Here is a 20037-nt window from a genome sequence, read left to right on the forward strand (position 1 = left end):
GTAACTGCATGTCTTGAGGAGCAGCCTGAAGATAAAACAAAAGTACTGTGTGCAGGTGATCAGTGCTTTATTCTATCGCGGTCTCTGCTGTAAAATAAGTCCTTTAATTATTTTTTAAGAAGTGGATGGAAAAGTGAAAAATAGTCCAAATGTACATGTACATATCTTCCATATTAGAAATGATATGAACAAAAAATGGTAATATGCTAATTCGGGTTTCATATTAAACATGCTCATGGTGGAATTGTTGGTCTCTGTAAATAATATTAGGAAGAGTACAGTCTAGACCTGCTCTGTATGAAAAGTGTCATGAGATAACTTTTGTTATGATATGGCGTCATATAAATAAAATTTAATTGAATTGTATGCACAGAGAGGAGGAAGAGGCCGCAGCAGGTTATTGTGTTCAGAACATGAAAGCTGATCTATGAATCCCATAGTGTAATGTAATCATATTCTTATTTTTATTATCATCCATAAGAAAACAGAACTTTCGTCATAATATCATAAAGGTCAAGTACATGTATATGTGTAAGAATGGCTCCATTAATTGTGCATAAAACGGGCTTCATAAGGCGCACCGCTTGAGGCGTTGTGTAATGTTAACAGCAGGTTGTTAGGCTCGGGTTTGGAGTGTGTCCGCATACAGAGGTGTGGTATTTGTTGCCTCAGGGCGCAGAATTCCAAAGCGTTCTACATTTGGATTACATCTGGATCGATGTTACACAGACGCTAAAGACAGAAAGAAAAAGTTGTGAAGTTATATTTACGTTCTTTTTCTCAACTGAAACCAAAACTATCAAACATTTGACGGAAAATCACAACTACTTTGTCACACTCAGGAGCTCGAGTTGCTTTTACACTCTGCGCGAGACAGAAGGTTGAAATGATGTCACGGATACTACAATTGACCAAATAAGGACATTGACACATGGGAGTGGAATCCGTTCTGGTCATTTTTCAGTTTTCAAGAGCACAAAGCTGAAGTGTGCGTGTGTCCAACTCTAGCATATCTTTTCTACTCTCCGTGTCTGTCACCGACACACACACACACACTCACACACACACTCACTCACTCACTCACACATTCACATTCACGCTGCTGTGAATGTTGGCGTGTGTGAGCTGCCTTCGACTTTCTTGAGCAAAGAGAAAAGAGGAAGCAGTTCCGCCCTCAGAAGCTGTGAGGAGGCCGCGAAAAGAGCCGAAAGACGAGGGAGAAGAAGAAGAAGAAGAAGAAGAAGAAGAAAACCCTCCGACACTCGCTCTTCTTCTGGCAGCCTCTCGCGGGGGGACGGTGAAACTCAGGCGGGAAGGATCGACGTAGTTTTGGTTCGAAGACGTCGCAGAAAATGACCTTGCTGTGAGAAGTTTCAGTTCGGAGCTGCACCGTGAAAAGCGTCCATGCTGCTCTCGTCTGCTGATATTACCGTTAACGGGCGCCTTCACTCGAGTACTCGCTTTGGATTTGGGCTCTAGCTGCTGTGGAACAGCGGGTCTCTGATTCAGGCCCGGGAAAAGTGTTTGGTTCGGACGAAACCCAGCTGAAAAGCAGAATGAGTGGAGAGGAGGAAAGATTCAAACTGGTGGTGGTGGGAGGAGGAGGGGTGGGGAAGAGCGCCCTGACCATCCAGTTCATCCAGGTACTGTCTCCACCTGTGACTGCTGACCGTCATGTTATACACGATGACACAGTGACTTTATGAATCATTCACTTATTCTTTATAGAACAGCTTATCAAACATCTTGTAGTTAGTAAGCAGAGTGTGTGCAGATCAAAACTGTTCATATAAATGTTTTATCACTCATCATAAATCAGTCGTCAGACATTCATCAGGCCTGTAGTGGCCTTTAATCTGTCACATCAGTGTGTTCAGTGTGTCTGTACCTGCTGCATGTAGCTCACAGTAACAAAGAGCTAAACATGACAGCTGTTCCAGATGTGCAGCCCTCATCAGCCGTGGTTCAAACACAAAGCAGCACAGGTCACAGTGTTCACCTATCATCGATTCACACTTTGAATTTAAAAAGATCTCACAGTTTTCCTTCAGTTGTGGCTGTGATCATCTCAACACAAAGAGACAGAAAGAACAGGAAACTAAGCAAGGCCAGTCAGTGATACGTGAGATTTGGAGTAAAGTGGTAACAGGCACAAACACTGGTATGCCCATTGCCTCGAAGCCTGGTTTGTGCTCAACACGTTGCCCTAAGTGCAAAAGTCCACTTGCCAAAAAGGCATAGTGGTCAAACTGTGTAATTACAACATGATTCACACTGTCTTCAAATTAAAGTTTCATGGCTAAAAAGTGTCTGTAAGATGGTAGGTACAGTTTTTAAGAGTCACGGCTCCTGTGAAAAGGAACAATAGCACACGGTGTGTCAGACCTGTCACTAACAGCTCTATAGATGGAATGCAACAGCATAAGCCTGTGCAGTAATATAAAGTATAAAATGGAGATACAGAATTGCTACACTGTGTGTTCTACTATTTATACATTAGTAACAAATGGCCACTCTCCAATCGAGCCAAATATTTCTTGAGTATTGTCAGACAAGTCTGTGTATTTAATAGAAACTGTGCCAAAAGCTGTCACTTGTTATTAACACTGAGTGTGTCCCACAGTCCTACTTCGTGTCAGACTACGACCCCACCATTGAAGACTCATACACCAAGATCTGTACTGTAGACGGAAAGGAGACCCGGCTGGACAGTAAGGCTCCGTCACGCTGGACATAAGTCCATATTTCACACTGTTTGTTAGTGATTGCAGGGTGTGTGAGGGCTTTGTTTGAAAGCAGAGGGTGTGTTGCACCATGATGTGATATGACACAGGTGGCGTGTTTGCTCTCTCAATGTTTCATTCCCTTGTTGGGACTTGTACTTGGCTGGTGTTAAGCTGTGTGTGTTGGGTCATACTGCTGTTTCACTGCACAGTAATATGTGAATCATCAAATTTACACATTGTGTCTGCAGAGCGTTTGTTTGTATGACTCTTCATATGTTCACATTCACAGATTGTCTTTATATGCCGTCGTTCACAAACATCCCTGTACACAAACCATCCAGTTTATTGGATGAGGTAGGAGGAGGTCAACAACAACAACAACATAGATGTGTTTTTTTTAATTTTTTATACTGAGGGAACTATGCTGCAGAGTGATGTGTACACTGATGTTGCAGTGTGTGGATGGGTGGTGTAAAGGGGGGAACCCGCATAGCATGACACTCACTCATGTCTACTCAAAGGCTCTGTCAGAGCTTCGTCAGTCCCAGTTCATGCCTCTCATGTAGCCTTCACTCTTCAAGTTTTTGGTCAAATCCAGAAGCTTGTTGTTGTTTCATTTCCAAAACGCTCAAAGTCTCTGACTCTATAGATACAAACATTCTACCTTGTTTTCCATGTCAGTCCAAATAAAGAAGGTTTGTGAGATGAAATCATTTTTCAATATTTTTCTATATGTTTCTTTTCATTCATATTTCCACATGTGCTGAGCAGGGTCATTTCTGTCAGACAGTTGTCTAGAGATTAGTAAATAGAACAGAGCATGTTTTTATCCACTTTGTTAAAGAGTATTTGAGGGTTCTAGAAATACCCGCAGAGCAGCACTAGCTGTTGTTAAACTACCTTCTTGTCTTCAGAGAATTATCTTTCAGATAGAGCTGCAACAATTACTCCGTGGACATAAAAATACCTGACATTATTATGGCTATATGACTATTATGACTGTTTTGTTAACTAATCATTAAATTCATTTCTTAGTCTTATCTTATATTTTCAATAAAACACAGAAAATGGGTTGGACATTTCCCATTATTTTCTGACATTTTATAGCAAACAATTCACAAATGAATCTAGAAAATAACTCAATTCAATTATCGGTAATACACATAATCGCTAGTTGCATATGAATACAGAATCTGTAGGAAAGGGACTGAGATTTTGGCCCCAGAAGCATCCTGGTTTTCTGTTTGTAGACCGAGTATTGAGCAGTCACCTCTGATCAGGCTTTGGCTGCATGCATGGAAGCAGTCCATGTGGAGAGCATAAGAGCTGAAGCAGAATCATCAATGACCATTTAACTTTTTACCAGCTTTTTTAAAGTTCTCTGTATTCACATGCAGATTACTGCATCCATTGTTTTGCTGGTCATTGCCCCCAGAGGCTAAATCGTTTTAGCCCTACTGTCAGAAAATCTGATGCTTTGCTCTGTGACTCGAACCTGATAATAAAACATGAGGCATAAAGGGACTGCTGTTCTCACAACGTAAAGGTCCAGTGCGTCAGATTTACAGAAATAAAATCATATTCATGTTTTCATCAGTGTATCTGAAAATACATATCCACAGAGTCTACCATGTTTCTACAGTAGCCCAGAAAGGACAAACCAAACAGTAGCTCTAGAAGGGGCTTTTTGTGACCACCGTAGTTTCTTCCTGCTTGTAAGAGGGCGGGGTTGCAAACTGACACCACTGCTCTCTTCTTACTGATACTTTAAGAGGCTCTTAGAAATGATTTTGGATGAAGCAGTGTGTCCCACCCATATATAAAAGACATAGCTAACTGATTGGAACATGGCATCCATTGGATGTTCAACATTCTTCTTCCTCATTTGATCTTTGTTGAACTGGTCATTTACATTTATTATTTACATTTACATTTATTCCTTTAGCAGACGCTTTTATCTAAAGCGACTTTCAGAGAAGGGAACAATCAAGGTACAATGCGAGAAGAAAGTGTTAGTGCTGTGGTAATTCTTAATGGCTATATGTCTAATTGTTGGTAGTGCTAGCAGAGGAGGTCCTTTCTGAAGAGCTGGAGGTCGTCAGGAGTTTTAAAGGTAGACAGGCACACACCTGATCTGGTAGGAACTGGTAGTGCAGTCCACCAATGGAAAACAACAGATGAGAAAAGTTTGGATTGCCTTGAGCGAACGGGTGGCAGAGCCAGGCGTCGTTCATTGGAGGAGTGCAACAGTCGTGAGGTAACATATGCCTGTACAAGGGCGTTCAAGTAGATGGGTGCAACCAGAGACTACTTCGTAGGCAAGCATTAGTGATTTGAATTGAATGTGGGCTGCTACAGGTAGCCAGTGAAACTTGATGAGCAATCTCTGCCACCTCAAACTCTGTTTGAATATGTACCTGACCTCAGTTATCTGTTACACATCCTCTACCTACACACACCTGTTAATAACAGTGCATCAGTCCAGCATTTTTGTCTCATGAAGGTTGGTCATGACCAGCTATTTGAATACTCTGTGTGTGTGTGTGTGTGTGTGTGTGTGTGTGTGTGTGTGTGTGTGTGTGTGTGTGTGTGTGTGCTTCTCAGTCTTGGATACAGCAGGTCAGGAAGAGTTTGGGGCGATGAGGGAGCAGTACATGCGCTCAGGAGAAGGCTTCTTACTGGTGTTTGCACTCAACGACCGGGGCAGGTAATGGAGTGTGTGGAGTCAGCTCTGGCCCCCTGAGACCATGACAAGGGGAAGCAGTTACAGGAAATGGATGTATATCTTGTTAATTCTTCCTGCTCTCATCTTAACAAAATGTGATGTTGTTTGTTTGTCTGTAAGCAGACCGCTCACATATTTTGGCTTTGTGTTCATTAAAAAAGAAATATTTGATCTACTCAAGTATGACTGGGAGTTACAGTCAGGTTTCTTATGGTGTAATCACTCTGCATATGTAAACAGAGCCAGAGCAAACCAAGTGAATGGAACCTCTTGAATCAACACTAGGATCATGTTTGCTGTTTGCTTTGTTTATGACATGACGATGAGCTGATGTGATGTTACATATTATGGCCTCATCCACAGTCTGTGCTTGTTCTTCTGTCCTTCTAACAGCTACCATGAGGTCCAGAAATTTCACACCCAGATCTTGAGAGTGAAGGACCGAGATGACTTCCCCATGGTGCTGGTTGGAAACAAGGCTGACCTGGAACAGCAACGAGTGGTCTGTAACAACTAATGCATCTCTGCAGTGTCATTAGTGGAAGTGGAACATTTTACACTTTTACCACCACAGAAAATATTAAAAGATAAGAATCAAATAATAATTCAAAACAAGGCTCTTATGGTGCCACCATCCTGACACGTTGCACATGTACAGCAGTGTTGGCACAGTGTAGACAAACAAAGGAGGCATGCATATTTCTAATCATAAAATTATTTATTGTCGACTATTAAATATTAGAAAGGGAAGAGCAGGTCAACACCTGCTCTTCCCTTTCTAATATTTCTGACTGCAGTATGCTTCCAATCCTTTGTTTTACGCTTTTTAAGAAACTTTATTAGAAATATAATACAAGATCCAAAAATGGAAACACAGCTTATTAATACACATACAAAGAAAGAAAAAAAAAAAAAAAAAGGAGACAGTTTAAAATACACACGGATACATATGTACACATAAACCCTTACTTATGTTATGCTTACATATATACACACACAGGGAACATATAGATGAGCAGAAGATAAAGGAATTAAATTGTCAAGATATGCCATGGAAGTCTATTATCAGTTGAACGGCGTCTTCTAAGTTCTTCTAAGCAGAGGTAAAACTTCGTTTTACCTCTGCTGACAATCTTGTCACATTTCAGCGTTACACGTCACTAATCGTGGATGTACGTGCGCTTCCTGCATGAATGTGACTGTGTAGCAGATTGATGCAGGAAATGCAGAACTTTTTTCAGTGATCTTGTAGTTTGAGATTCCTACATGTACCAATGGATGACTACCACAGTTTAAGAACCAGTGTAATTAATTAAAGAGTAATGCGTTTATTTTAGTATTAATGTCTCAGGTTGTTCTTTCAAAAACAGGAGGAGAATCAAATGTCTGAGGTGTAGCGTAGGCTTTCAGTAACACTCACTGACTGTTTGTTGTGCAAAACGTTTTACAGTTCACAGTCAAAGAAAATGTTCTCTAAGCGAGGGCTTTCTCTAACACTGTAACAACGGTAGTCAACCTTTGTTTATGTAGTAGAAGATGCATGGTCCACAGTTAGAAGCCCAACAGCTGGAGTAGACAGCTGTAGACAGTCAAGTCAGATTTTGGTGATGCACTGGGCAGCAGATCTGTAAATGTCAGTGATTACTGTTCAGAAGCAACAGTTCATCCATTTTGTTGGCCAGAAAGCGTTCGGCTAGATGTATTGACAGAAGCACACTGTTGCCGTTTAACCAGTGTTGTGGAGAAAACCTTCCAGAACGCAATGAAATAACAACACGGAGACAGCTGCTTGCGAATCCGAACGAACCTTTACTTTTACTCTTCACAACCTTTTATACCCATTTTTACGTCATTCTTACATCACTGTTACATAGTAAAATCACCAGATCTGGACCCAAATGTCCTGTACTTTCTTATAATCATATGTCTGTGTTCTGAGCGTCACATGAACGTAATATTGTCTATGTGTTTCCTTTATCATGTTCTATTCAAAAGTCCATATGCGTCACGCAGAACACCACATATCCCTCCTCTGGGGATATCAAATCCCCACCAATAGTTCAACACCACAGCAATGCAAGTAAGGGCGAAAACCCACTTGGGGAAAAATTCCCTTACGGCCCCCGGAAACGCTTTTTGATTATATGTTTAACACGGGCGATCACACAATGGCCTGCATTGGTGGTTACATTATACTGATTATATGTAGAATAAAACAAACTAAAATTATGTGTCAAACAAAGTCAAAAAACAAAATCACAATATTATGAGTATAAAACAACCTACAAGAACAAATCAAACTTGTGTGTAGCAGAGTTAAAGTCAACTAAGAACAATATTATGCGTATGTGTGTTGTATAGCAAAAATTGCAAACAAAATAAAACAAGAATCCAGATTATATGTATCATTAATAGACCAATGCCATGTGTAATAATAAAACAAAATCAACGAATCAAAGACATGTAATAATAAAACAAAATCAAGACTTATAAATGAATCAAAGTCACGCGTAGTAATAAAACAGAATCAGTGTGTGTAATAAATCATGCTTGCTGTGTTCAAATGCAGAAAAACTCATCTTGAGATTAAAAAATCAATTCAACATAACTCAGTGAAATTGGAAAGGTGTGACAATGATCACCTTAAGAGAGCACAGTCACTCACAGTCACTTAATTGTCCATTAATAAATCCATTAATAAAGGTCCATTTGGTCCTACAGATGGCACCACATTGTTCTCTCCAGTTCAAAATCTTTAGCTGACCACTCCAAACAAAGCAGTCGGTTTAGATTAATTCATACAATCAGTGAAAAACCTTAAGAACCCCTCTTATGTACCCCATCATCCCATTCCCATGATGTGTGAGTCCCACTTTCAGGTCAACAAGGGCCTTTAAGCTAGCGAAGATCCCCTACAACACCAGGGTGTTAAAGAAGGTCATCAGGGAGGTCACAGATCATGTGCAAATATGCCACTGGGAGAGGAGCAAGATCAAATTTATTCCATCCCCTAGTAGATAAAACCCTAGCAATTAGAAGGGGTTCCATAAAACAATTGAGTTAACATTTTTAGAGCAAATTTCTTCTCTCTTTTTAAATCAATCACAACAATCATCGTTGAAATCAAGATATCGCAAAATCTTCGACCCATGTACATTATGTACAGTTGAGGGTCACCACCATGGAGAGGTTACTAGCACATACGATGCATGGTGGCGTGGAATCCATCTTTGTAGGATATTTCCATGAACAGTCGATATCCATCAATTGCATATCATCATAACATAGTTGTAACTTTGAACTTTTAAACATGTATTACATTACTGTGAAAACCATCATTGAAAATAGATTTTAAAAGTGATTCATAAAATGGCAATTTCTAAATGATTAAAAATCACATCTTTTAGAACACCAAACAACCAGTAAAGCCAGAATCATCACATAAAGTTAACCTAAAATGGAACATAGCAGAAAACTGATTTTATCCCCGAAGATAGAAAATATTTCTTCTCAATTATTTTATTCATTGTTGCCTTGAACAGTTTGTTTGGGCCATAACTATTTGAACTCTATATTCAAAACCTGATTCCATACATTTGTATATGATTAATGCGAAAAGGTGTAGTCTAATTGAAACTGCTCAGTAGGTACTGTTCATTGACTGTTTTAGCAACGTGTAGGACAATTTAAGTATTATGTGGAGACTACACGGTAGGCAGGAGTATAGCACTCATCTGCTTCATCTTCAAATCTCGTGGCCAAATCATTCCAGTTGAACACTTTATAATCCGCTCTAGTGAATAGAATTGGATGAGACATTGGTGAGTGTTCCTTGAACAGGCATAATCAATCATTAGACTGAGGGCCGAATTTGTTTTTTGCACTAGAGTTTGAGAAACTTCACCTGTACCTCTATCACGCCTTGTTGATTTAGGTTTGGCTACCTTGAGTGTATTTATGGAAGAAAATTGACCAGTATATAGAAAACTATCGTCCTTATCAGTTTCACTATAGTACAGATCTTACCGCTCTGCACCTCCCCTGGAACATCTTGGTAATTAACAGCCCACAGTTTATAATCAGGATAACTTTTCAATGGCTGTTGGGTGAAACACCGCAGAGGTTCAGTCAAAGGTACAGCAGCTGTGAATGTTATCTTCATTACCTGGGTGCACTGAGCACCATCTTAATCAGAGCTTTATCATGCGTTGTCCATGACCATTTACCTTGAGAGAAAGTCAAGGGGTGAACAATACTACAGTCATCACATCTGTCAATTGGACAGTCAAACATAACAGGGTTAATAGTTTGGTTAGTTTGGTTAATAGGCAGTTTGGTTAAAGCGCAGGAAATAGAAGTTCTGGTTGTCACCAACACCTGGTTCCACCTGGGAGACAAAAACATTTTTAGATATTTGATTAATACAAAATTCTTAGTAATAATTTCTTCATTAAAAGGATGAATTGGTTCCTCCGATGGTTTTGTGAGCTGTTCAGACACCTGTAATGATAAAATTCAAAACGTCAGTTAATCTTTTTACATATTCAGCCATAAAATCCTCCGTCCAAAGCAGTTTCTCCTTGGCTTGATCATTGGGTGGTATCTCCATCAAGCAGTTTGCCACTATCAGCATCAGCAGGTGAATCACCAGTTTCCTTTCCCTACTTTTTGGATAAATACTGATCCATTATCAGTTAAAATACTGGTCCATCATCCTTTTTTTTTTTTTACATTACTCTGAGCACAAATTTCACACTGTTCCAACACTTACTCTGAGCACAAATTTCACACTGTTCCAACACTTACTCTGAGCACAAATTTAGCTGATTTCCAACACTTACTCTGAGCACAAATTTCACACTGTTCCAACACTTACTCAACCACTGATTGTAAATATGGTAACCAATATCTTTGCTGTCACACAGTGATCAACACTGTGCGCCTCAGAAATCAACATAGTCAGCAACGCTACTGGTGCAACCAACAAACCCTCATGAGATCTCCACAGCCCTCTTTCATCCTTCGTTGCCCCCCTTTGCTGCCAGACGCTGTGTTCACTCAATCCTGCATTTTGTTGCATTAGAATAATGTCTTCTGGAGTTACAATTGGTTCTAACGATACCAACGGTGTCATAATGGGAACATCACTTTTTGCTGCTAGCTTTGCTGCCTCATCTGCTGCATTGTTACCTCATATGATGTCTTCATTACCCTTTTTGTGTGCTTGGCATTTTATTATTGCAAGTTTTGTTGGCAACATCATAGCTGAGATTAGTTCCACGATCTGCTTCTAGTGGGAGGGAAGAAAATGTTCAGGAGCCTCTGATGTCTTATGCTGTATTATTTATTGACGCTTGATCAAGGAGAACTAGAGACACTCTCAAAGTACGTCTGAAGTGCTTGAGTCGGTCTCGCCTTCTGACGAACTCGTGATGGTGCATATACTTTAAACCCCAAGATAACACCACAAATACTATACGCCCCAGAATTAGTCAGAGAATGTCTTTACTCTTGGAGGTGTTACTGTCAGCACATTCTAGTCTGGGGACACAGATGTCTGTTTACACAGATTGGAATGGCAACAACAAGCTATCTATTATGTCTATGAAAGGCAGCAACAGGTCTCTGTGACCCTGGCCACCACAGCGTTAAGATATGGTGGCACCTAGTCAAAGACAAATAATTAATACTGTTGAGGACCACAGGGCTCACACATGACCTTGTGTAACCTAAGGATAGAAAATATAACACATACTGTAAACACCGTGCTTGGGTCATCACAAATTTGCTTCGATCAAGTAGCTCAGCGATCTTATGATGTGTATATATTGTAACTGGATTACCCATCGTAATAGGGGATGCTTTCTCATACGCATAATAAATGGCGGCTAGTCCTTGATAGCACGGTGGCCAACCTTGGGCCACGTTATCTAGTTTGGAGCTGTAATCAGCAGTGGGCTGTTTTCTGTTTTCTTTGCTTCTGGAATTAGGGCTCGAATGTATATTTCCCATTTTCCCAACTCCTTAAGCACCGGATTTGTGATTTCCGCTAGCCAGTAGGCAGTTGCTGCCTCTGCTTGAACATTCATTTGGAATTTTACACCCGAATTATCAATGTAAACTCCTTGTGGAGAGCACCAAATCTTTATTTTTAGTTGACACAACGCATCTCTCCCTAGCAAATTTACAGGTGTGTGTTCAGATACTAGGATTGGCAGAATGATTTTGTCATTACCAATTGATAGTTGAACTGCCTTCTATTTGCACCTCTAACATTGGCTCGACATTAGCTGCTGTTGTCATTACGGCTAATTGGCCCTCCCCAATAGGATTCTCTGGGTATCCCTAGTACCCGTGTTTAGGCCCACCCCCGGGATTGGCCAGACTGGCGTTCCCACTTTGAGTGGGCTGACCCTCAGACCCCCGTCCTTCTTCCTGTTGAGCCGGCCATGGATTTTCAGGACAGTCTCGACGGTTATGTCCAGGTTGGTTACATCCCCAACACCGTTTATGTTGTCCAACCCGATTTCCCTTCTGGGCCGTTGCTTTCTTCCCTCTTCTTCTTGGTTGCTGTATGTAAACATAAACAACAGGAGGAGCTTATGGGGGTGGGGCAGGAGATTGGTGGTGGATCGGAGGAGCAGAAGGCACAGCGACTGCAGGAGCAACAATTGCCCCACTCTGTGCTTCTTCATCATCATTCAATACGGGAGCCTGAACCTTTTTCTTTCTCTTATTGGTCAGTTCAGTTAGTTGAAGTTGTGAGACTTTTCTTTGAACCGCTCTCTCTTGTTCACGCAACTTCTGCTCCTCTTTCCTGTGTCTGTCTATTGCATGTATCACATGGTCACAAAATTTTCTGTGAGTTTTTGATGCCAACCCCACCACATCTTCAAGTCTACTTTTCACGGGGCTGGGCATGGCCTCTATAATGGAGGTCCTGAAGACTGTAGTTAACAGTGGACTACTCTCTGGATCTTCTACAGTCTCTTGTTTCCATCGTTTCAACTGACGGCTAATGTAAGCAGCTGGGTTCTCAGTATCTGTCAGTGGTTCACTTTTTAGTGCTTTAAGGTCAACCTGAATGGGATACTCCCTTCGCAAAGATGCCCAGAGGGCAGTTCTAGATAGGTTAAACTCTGTTCCATCCACATTAGGGTCAATCATCCATGCATTCCCATTTGAACGCAAAATATTTTCCATAGCAGGTATTCCGATTGTGCGTGCCCACACTGCTTTAATGTCCCCGATGGAGAGCATTTTGCCAATAGTCTCTTCTTCAAAAACTTTAATCCACTTACTGGCTCCCTTGTGCATATCAGGAAGTTTAGAGGTCAGCCCCGCAAAGTCAAGAGTTTTCCATGGAATATATTGTCTTTGCTTCCCTTTAATCAAAATTGAATATTGGCCTCCCAGTACTTCCTGTCTCTCCCTTGACGGGCCTGCCTGTTCCTCAAACACTAGTCTTTCGCCTAACTCATGCACATCTGCCTCACCTGATCCTCCCCCCAAACAGGAATTATAATTACTGTCTATCTCTTCCTCTAATTCCTGAATCCTAGTTCGCTGTCTTTCTCTCCCTGGTTCTACCCGACCTGAATCCAGCCAATAGGACTCTCCTTCTTCTTTGCATGGCTGATTTCTCTCGGCATAACAATCGAGCACTTGTGATTTTCTGAAGTTTACATTCTTCTTGAGGGTGCTGCAGGATTTGGGAATGGGCATACGACCGGCCTCTAGGGCCTCATCTATTTCAACTGCTCCAGAAATCATGGGATAAATCCCGGTTTCTTTAGTCACGCACCTTGATTCATCTGCGCTCCTGTATTGGTTTCCTTCATCCCTAAACAGTTTAACTATCCCTAATTCTATTTCTCGTTTCTGTTGTCGTTTCTTACTTTTGTCTTTTGGTTTATAGTCTTTAATTCGAACCTCCATAGCTTCACACACATTCACATCAAACGTGCCTCCTTCTGGCCAGCAGGAGTCCAAACCTTTAGTGCGTTTTTTCCATTTCTTGGAAATTTCTTCTATCTCTTTTCTGCATATTGGGTGTTTAACGCCCAGGATCATCACTGGACTGAGACTCATTTTGCAATTTAAAATTACACTGGCTGATAAGACTTTATCAATTGATCGTAGGTTAAAGTCAGAAGATTCTAGGTTAAAGCCTATTCGAGGTCAAGATTCCAATTAGAAATAATACGCGCAACCTAGAAGTAAACCTCTATTTTTATTCTTTATTATGACTACTAGTACTGGTTGTAATGTGTTTATTAAATGTTTTCTTAAACGAGAAACCTGTTAGAAAAATAGATGCAGCTTCACTGTAATTTTTAGACTTTGGCAGCAGAATCCAATGAAATTGTCATTTAAGAACACAGCACCTTCAGGCAACAAAGTTTAACCACACAATAACAGTTGTACAGCTTACAAATCGCAACTTGATCAAAAATCCACTTTACCAAAACTCAGAATTATTTAAACACAAGAGAAAACATTCAACATTAACTTAACTTCAGCTTTATGCTTGAGGGGAGAGAAAGGAAAAAAAGAGCACTGCTGCTTACACAGGACGGGCGGGGCTGTCTGAAACAGACTAGGAGTGCGGAAGGAGGGGGAATGACATCACACAGCGCTGCTCTCTGCAGCCCGATAAACAACTTCAGTATCACAACAAAGTTTAGAAACACTACCATCGACAGCTTGCCAACAAATCAGTTAACCACCACACACGGCCTATCAGTAGACCTGTCCCTCTCTCCCTGTCCTCTCTGTCCTTCAACAAGGCACCGAGAGTCTCTTACTAGACTAAACAGCACGATAACGACTAAAGAACAATCAGAACAGATCAGAACAAACAGAAAGTGCTCAACATATTAACTTATTTTAACAGAAATATCTGCAAAGCAACACCGAATATACAAGCAATAATTTACATAAACATCAGGATTATACAGTATTTTAGAATGACAAACTCAGACTCTTGAAATTTTTATTCAACTCATCCTGTGCCAGAGGTCACACCACCAGCTAAGTGAATTTGATTAAGATTTTAACGCTTCATTCAGAACATTAATGTACATTTGAATTTTTTTTTGCACACTCTTACAGCTTCTCAATCACTCTCAGCGGCCGCTCACTCACACACACAACTCTTAATCTCTTTCATGCGTCTCTGTTCACACTTGGCACCCATGCACACTGTATACTCACTGTATATTTTTACTTCATAAAAGATTTTTATGATAATATTTTATAATTTTTATGGGAGTTACTAAATTTATTCTCCCTGTACCCACAGTCAATTTATTACGAATTATAATCTGGTTTTACTATAATTCCTCTTCCCCCGGGCCCAAAAGCTACTGCAGTACAAACCACACATTAACACAAAACAAAGACAAAGCAAAACACACAAAACCTAACCTTAGGCTCACTACTGTAGTTCAGTTTCTGTAGGATCCCCCGAACACAGGTCAACACAACACAAAGTCTAACCTTAGACTTAACTTCTGTAGTTCAGTTTCTGTAGGATCCCCTCTAAGGATCCCCCGAACACAGGTCAACACAACACAAAGTCTAACCTTAGACTTAACTTCTGTAGTTCAGTTTCTGTAGGATCCCCTCTTAGGATCCCCCGAACACAGGTCAACACAACACAAAGTCTAACCTTAGACTTAACTTCTGTAGTTCAGTTTCTGTAGGATCCCCTCTAAGGATCCCCCGAACACAGGTCAACACAACACAAAGTCTAACCTTAGACTTAACTTCTGTAGTTCAGTTTCTGTAGGATCCCCTCTAAGGATCCCCCGAACACAGGTCAACACAACACAAAGTCTAACCTTAGACTTAACTTCTGTAGTTCAGTTTCTGTAGGATCCCCTCTTAGGATCCCCCGAACACAGGTCAACACAACACAAAGTCTAACCTTAGACTTAACTTCTGTAGTTCAGTTTCTGTAGGATCCCCTCTAAGGATCCCCCGAACACAGGTCAACACAACACAAAGTCTAACCTTAGACTTAACTTCTGTAGTTCAGTTTCTGTAGGATCCCCTCTTAGGATCCCCCGAACACAGGTCAACACAACACAAAGTCTAACCTTAGACTTAACTTCTGTAGTTCAGTTTCTGTAGGATCCCCTCTAAGGATCCCCCGAACACAGGTCAACACAACACAAAGTCTAACCTTAGACTTAACTTCTGTAGTTCAGTTTCTGTAGGATCCCCTCTTAGGATCCCCCGAACACAGGTCAACACAACACAAAGTCTAACCTTAGACTTAACTTCTGTAGTTCAGTTTCTGTAGGATCCCCTCTTAGGATGCCCCGAACACAGGTCGACACAGCACAAAACACAAAGCAGCCTCAAAGCTTCAATAAAACACACATACTTCAAGTCTTTCTTTCAGGTCCAATTCACAATTTTGACTCGAGTCTTTAATTTGTTAAAGCACACAAAAGGCAACCCCCTTTACTCTCCCTCTGAACTTCTCACCACTACGGGGGGGCTTTTGCATGGGTGGGCTCGGATCAGCAGCTGTACATCCAACATCTAACTTTGGAATTTCTTTTTTGGAGAGAATGTTTGATACAAGTTACTGCACTTAGGTCTGGGTGAGACTGCAATAAAGTGGCAAGAAATGTCTTACCTTTTTATGACGGCCGTTTTACAGTGTCTCCCAGTCCAAGATGCAGCCAGCAGATCAGTTCTTCTCTTCCAATCCCATCCTCGTCGCCAATTATGTTGTGGAGAAAACCTTCCAGAACGCAATGAAATAACAACACGGAGACAGCTGCTTGCGAATCCGAACGAACCTTTACTTTTACTTTTCACAACCTTTTATACCCATTTTTACGTCATTCTTACATCACTGTTACATAGTAAAATCACCAGATCTGGACCCAAATGTCCTGTACTTTCTTATAATCATATGTCTGTGTTCTGAGCGTCACATGAACGTCATATTGTCTATGTGTTTCCTTTATCATGTTCTATTCAAAAGTCCATATGCGTCACGCAGAACACCACACCAGTGCTCTGGCACGCTGGCAACCTGCTGGGAGAGCTGCTGCTCCTCCAACTAAAACCTTTCTAAAACTTTGTGAAGGTGTCCTCATGGTGATTGTAAGAGACAGTGAAAGCTGAAACAATACAAGCCACACAAAACTGAGGCTACCATCCACCATGATATCTTGTTGCTATCATACATATTTTTCCAACATCAGTCTTACCACTTTTAAAGTAACCTCATACTCAGCAAACCTTTTAAAACCTTCTATCTTCTCCCTGAGCTAACCTCCTCACAACAGAGTAATGTACAGGTGCATCACTCATTGTTGAAGTGAATGGAGAGCATAATGAGAGCACTAGCACTGTTTTCTTTGTCTGCAGATCTCCAGGGAAGATGCTCAGGCATTTGCCAGAGAAAACAGGATCCACTACATGGAGGCTTCAGCCAAGAATCGCTACAACGTGGATGAGGCCTTTCTGGAGCTTGTGCAGATTATCAGGTATAGTTATTAAGGTACAAGGAGTATGTTTGTCATAGTTTGTTTGGGCTTTTATCTGCCATTAGTCTCTAAATATTTAGTCTGTTATCTTATCTTAGTTTTCCATTTTCTCCACTGCAAACATTTGCACCTCGACTGGTTCCTTTCTGCGTGGAGTTTGCATGTTCTCCTCGTGTCTGTGTGGGGTCTCTCCAGGTACTCTGGCTTCCTCTCACAGTCACAGTAAAGACATGGACCTGAACAGGTTAACCGATGACTCTAAATTGTCTGTAGGTGTGAATGTGAGTGTGAATGGTTGTTTGTTTCTATGTTCCCTGTGATGAGCTGGGATAGGCTACGGCCCCCATGACCCTGATAAGGAGAAACGTTTAAAGAAAATTGATCGATGTTTGGGTTTATGAGTAATCTTCTGGTCCACCTTTTTGAAATGAGAAATATTAAATGTTATAATATCCAGTTATAATTCCGTATTATGTGTTGCTGCACAGAGGCTTGTAATCCTCAAAGAAAGTTATCAGTTCTATTTTCATTTTTGGTCATAAAGATTAAGATGCAAACAGTGTTGAAGTAATTCAGGAGGAATGTGGGCTGAACTAGAACTAGAACTACCTAGAACTTGAATACAGTATCACCTCCTGAGCAGTGTCCAAATATAGTCCCGAGAACTCGTGCCCAAAACAGGGAACAAATCTAAAGCTGCATTAATCAATATGTTACATCAACAGTGACTGAAAGAACTTCAGGATGATTGATCCTTATCTTCCCTCCTCTCTCTTTTCTACTTTTCTCCATCCACAGAAGGTTTCAGGAGATGGAGTGTCCTCCTCCTCCAGCTCATCACACAGGGAAACAGAAGAGTGGAGGCTGTCCCTGTGTCCTTCTGTAAGGACTGTTACTATGGACACCAAAGCCTCGTCCCCAGACAGCTGAGTTCAAGACCTGTGTTTCCCTGGCTGTTTCTCGACTCAGCAGGGTGTGTGTGTGTGTGTGTGTGTGTGTGTGTGTGTGTGTGTGTGTGTGTCTGTGTGTGTGTGTCTGTGTGTGTCTGTGTCTGTGTGTGTCTGTGTCTGTGTCTGTCTGTCTGAGAGATAAGGTTCATCATTTTCTTTCCAAATAGTTTAATTTGCACTTTTGCCAAAAGCAACTTTTAAATCAGTGTAATGTTTTATTTGAATGAGAGGATGTAAAGGAAGAGGTGTCCACAGCAGGCAGCAGAGGAACAGGAGGTCAGCATGCTGGCCGGTGTACCAATGCCATGGAGTAATAATGACTTTAATGTCCATAAAGACAAATATCAGAACATCATGTTCTGTAGAAATGACCAAACTGCTGTTAGAAAGGACGCCATGTCCTGCTGGTACAGATATCAACAGTGACATCACCACCACACAGCTGACTGACTGAATAGTTTGTGTTCTGTATACAAAAATGTCAAAAATTGCATTTTGCATTCAACATTTCAGCTTGCTCGTGATATGTGGCACACCTAAAAAATGAGACAGACTGCCTGTGTGCTGTCATTTTGCGTGCCCTCCTGCAGGGGGCAGCAGAGCCCCACAGCAGAATTGTAAAAAGAGAGGGAGGAAATGTAGTGTGGTTCCAGGCTCTAGTCAGGCTTCCAGCTGCTGTGTTTGTCTTCTGTTGCCACCTCTCCAACTTTCCACCTGTGCTGCCACAGATGACACAACACACAGCAGCATAAATCCAACATGTCAATTCAAGGGCCTGATCAGATTTTGGATTATCCACTGCAGACTGTGCCTATGCTAGCTGAATGATACATGTTACATGAATGTCCACCTGCTAGTGCAGAATTCAGGGCAGCAGAACTTGTTTCTGTGTTTGCACATTTCAACATTTGATCATTTGGCAGCATGTTGGCTTGATGTTCATTGTTTTTGGTGATAGGTTGGACTGCATTCTGGTACTAATGTATTCTTCTCATTCTTTTAGTTTTTACATGAACAGTGTCAGTGTCTAACATGTGCTCAGATGTTTTGTATCATGCTGTGAGTACACATCAGATAAACATTCGGTCTAACAAAATAATCCTAACTCAAGGTTCACTTACTAGCTTTCTCTAGACCTGTCAGATAATGGTGGATGGTATCTTCAGTCACTAACCACGGCAGGTGGGGGTGAAATGGTAACCCGTTTCTTGATTGGTCTCTTTGACTTCTGGTCCATGACCTTTGACCCCTTTCCAATAGACTGTGAGCAGTTGTAATCTGATGTTCACAGACAGCTCATATTGTCATTCAGTATTTTGTCCAGACTCCTTTTCATTTCATTTATGTGTGATGTCAAGATTATGTCATATACCACATTCTGGAAAGAGCTGAGAGGTGGACCTTGAGGTTGTAGTGGAGGGGAAGCATCGTTCTTTCACTTCTGAAGGTGTTTAATATTTTTATATAGCCCAGCATTTCATTTTAATATAGCCCTCCTCTCTTCTGCATAGCATTTCTCAAAAAGAATGTGTTCCAGTGTTTATTAATATAATAGGAGTACAGGGTGTTTTTTGCCACTATTTTGTCATAATGTGGACTGCAGTCACTCCGACTGTGCAGTAGTTCCAACCAACCAGTAGAGAACAGTATTGCAGCAGCAGGGCTGAGCAGCCAGCAGTCCTCCACAGCGCCACACAGACAGGCATGGCCAAATTGTTGTGGTTAGAGCACACATCAAACCAAAGAAGGCTTATTCAGGGGTTGTGTTGTGTCCCTGTGCCCTGATGTGTGTTCTTTTATTGGCAGTGAGACAATCACAGACATGAGTCCACTTCACATGATTCACACCAAAAGAATTTATCAAGTTCACCTGCGAAATGCCCCAAAAAAAATCTTGCAGTACTCTTCCACATATCCAGTTTTATATTTCCCATTTTAATGCTTTGGGCACTTTGGTTTCACTTCTGTTTCTTTTAATAAGAATTCATATTTATATCTACCTTACAATCTGCAATTCACTTTATCAGATTTATACTGAAATGAAAGTCAAATCACTTTTATACATCATTAAAATATATACCCAAATATTTCTTTCTGTTGTGTGACTGATTTTGGATTTTGTT

At 41.0% G+C, this 20037-nt stretch overlaps 1 protein-coding gene across 2 annotated transcripts; it reads left to right on the forward strand.

Moving 5' to 3' along the window:
* The first annotated feature begins 630 nt into the window (after window positions 1–630).
* Window positions 631–19999, forward strand: rras (RAS related). Of its 2 annotated transcripts, none has more exons than XM_027284748.1 (6): window positions 631–1643; window positions 2624–2711; window positions 5331–5433; window positions 5845–5953; window positions 16846–16964; window positions 17121–17205. In XM_027284748.1, exons 1-6 carry the CDS (start codon window positions 1557–1559, stop codon window positions 17188–17190), a joined length of 576 nt encoding a protein of 191 aa, XP_027140549.1. In that variant the 5' UTR covers window positions 631–1556; the 3' UTR covers window positions 17191–17205. The 2 variants fall into 2 exon arrangements, with proteins under 2 accessions (XP_027140549.1, XP_019127354.1); XM_019271809.2 differs by lacking the exon at window positions 17121–17205 and adding an exon at window positions 17763–19999 and having other exon boundaries at window positions 640–1643.
* The last annotated feature ends 38 nt before the right edge of the window (window positions 20000–20037 follow it).

This window comes from Larimichthys crocea, chromosome XII, assembly GCF_000972845.2.
Source record: "Larimichthys crocea isolate SSNF chromosome XII, L_crocea_2.0, whole genome shotgun sequence".
NCBI classification, from domain to species: domain Eukaryota; kingdom Metazoa; phylum Chordata; class Actinopteri; family Sciaenidae; genus Larimichthys; species Larimichthys crocea.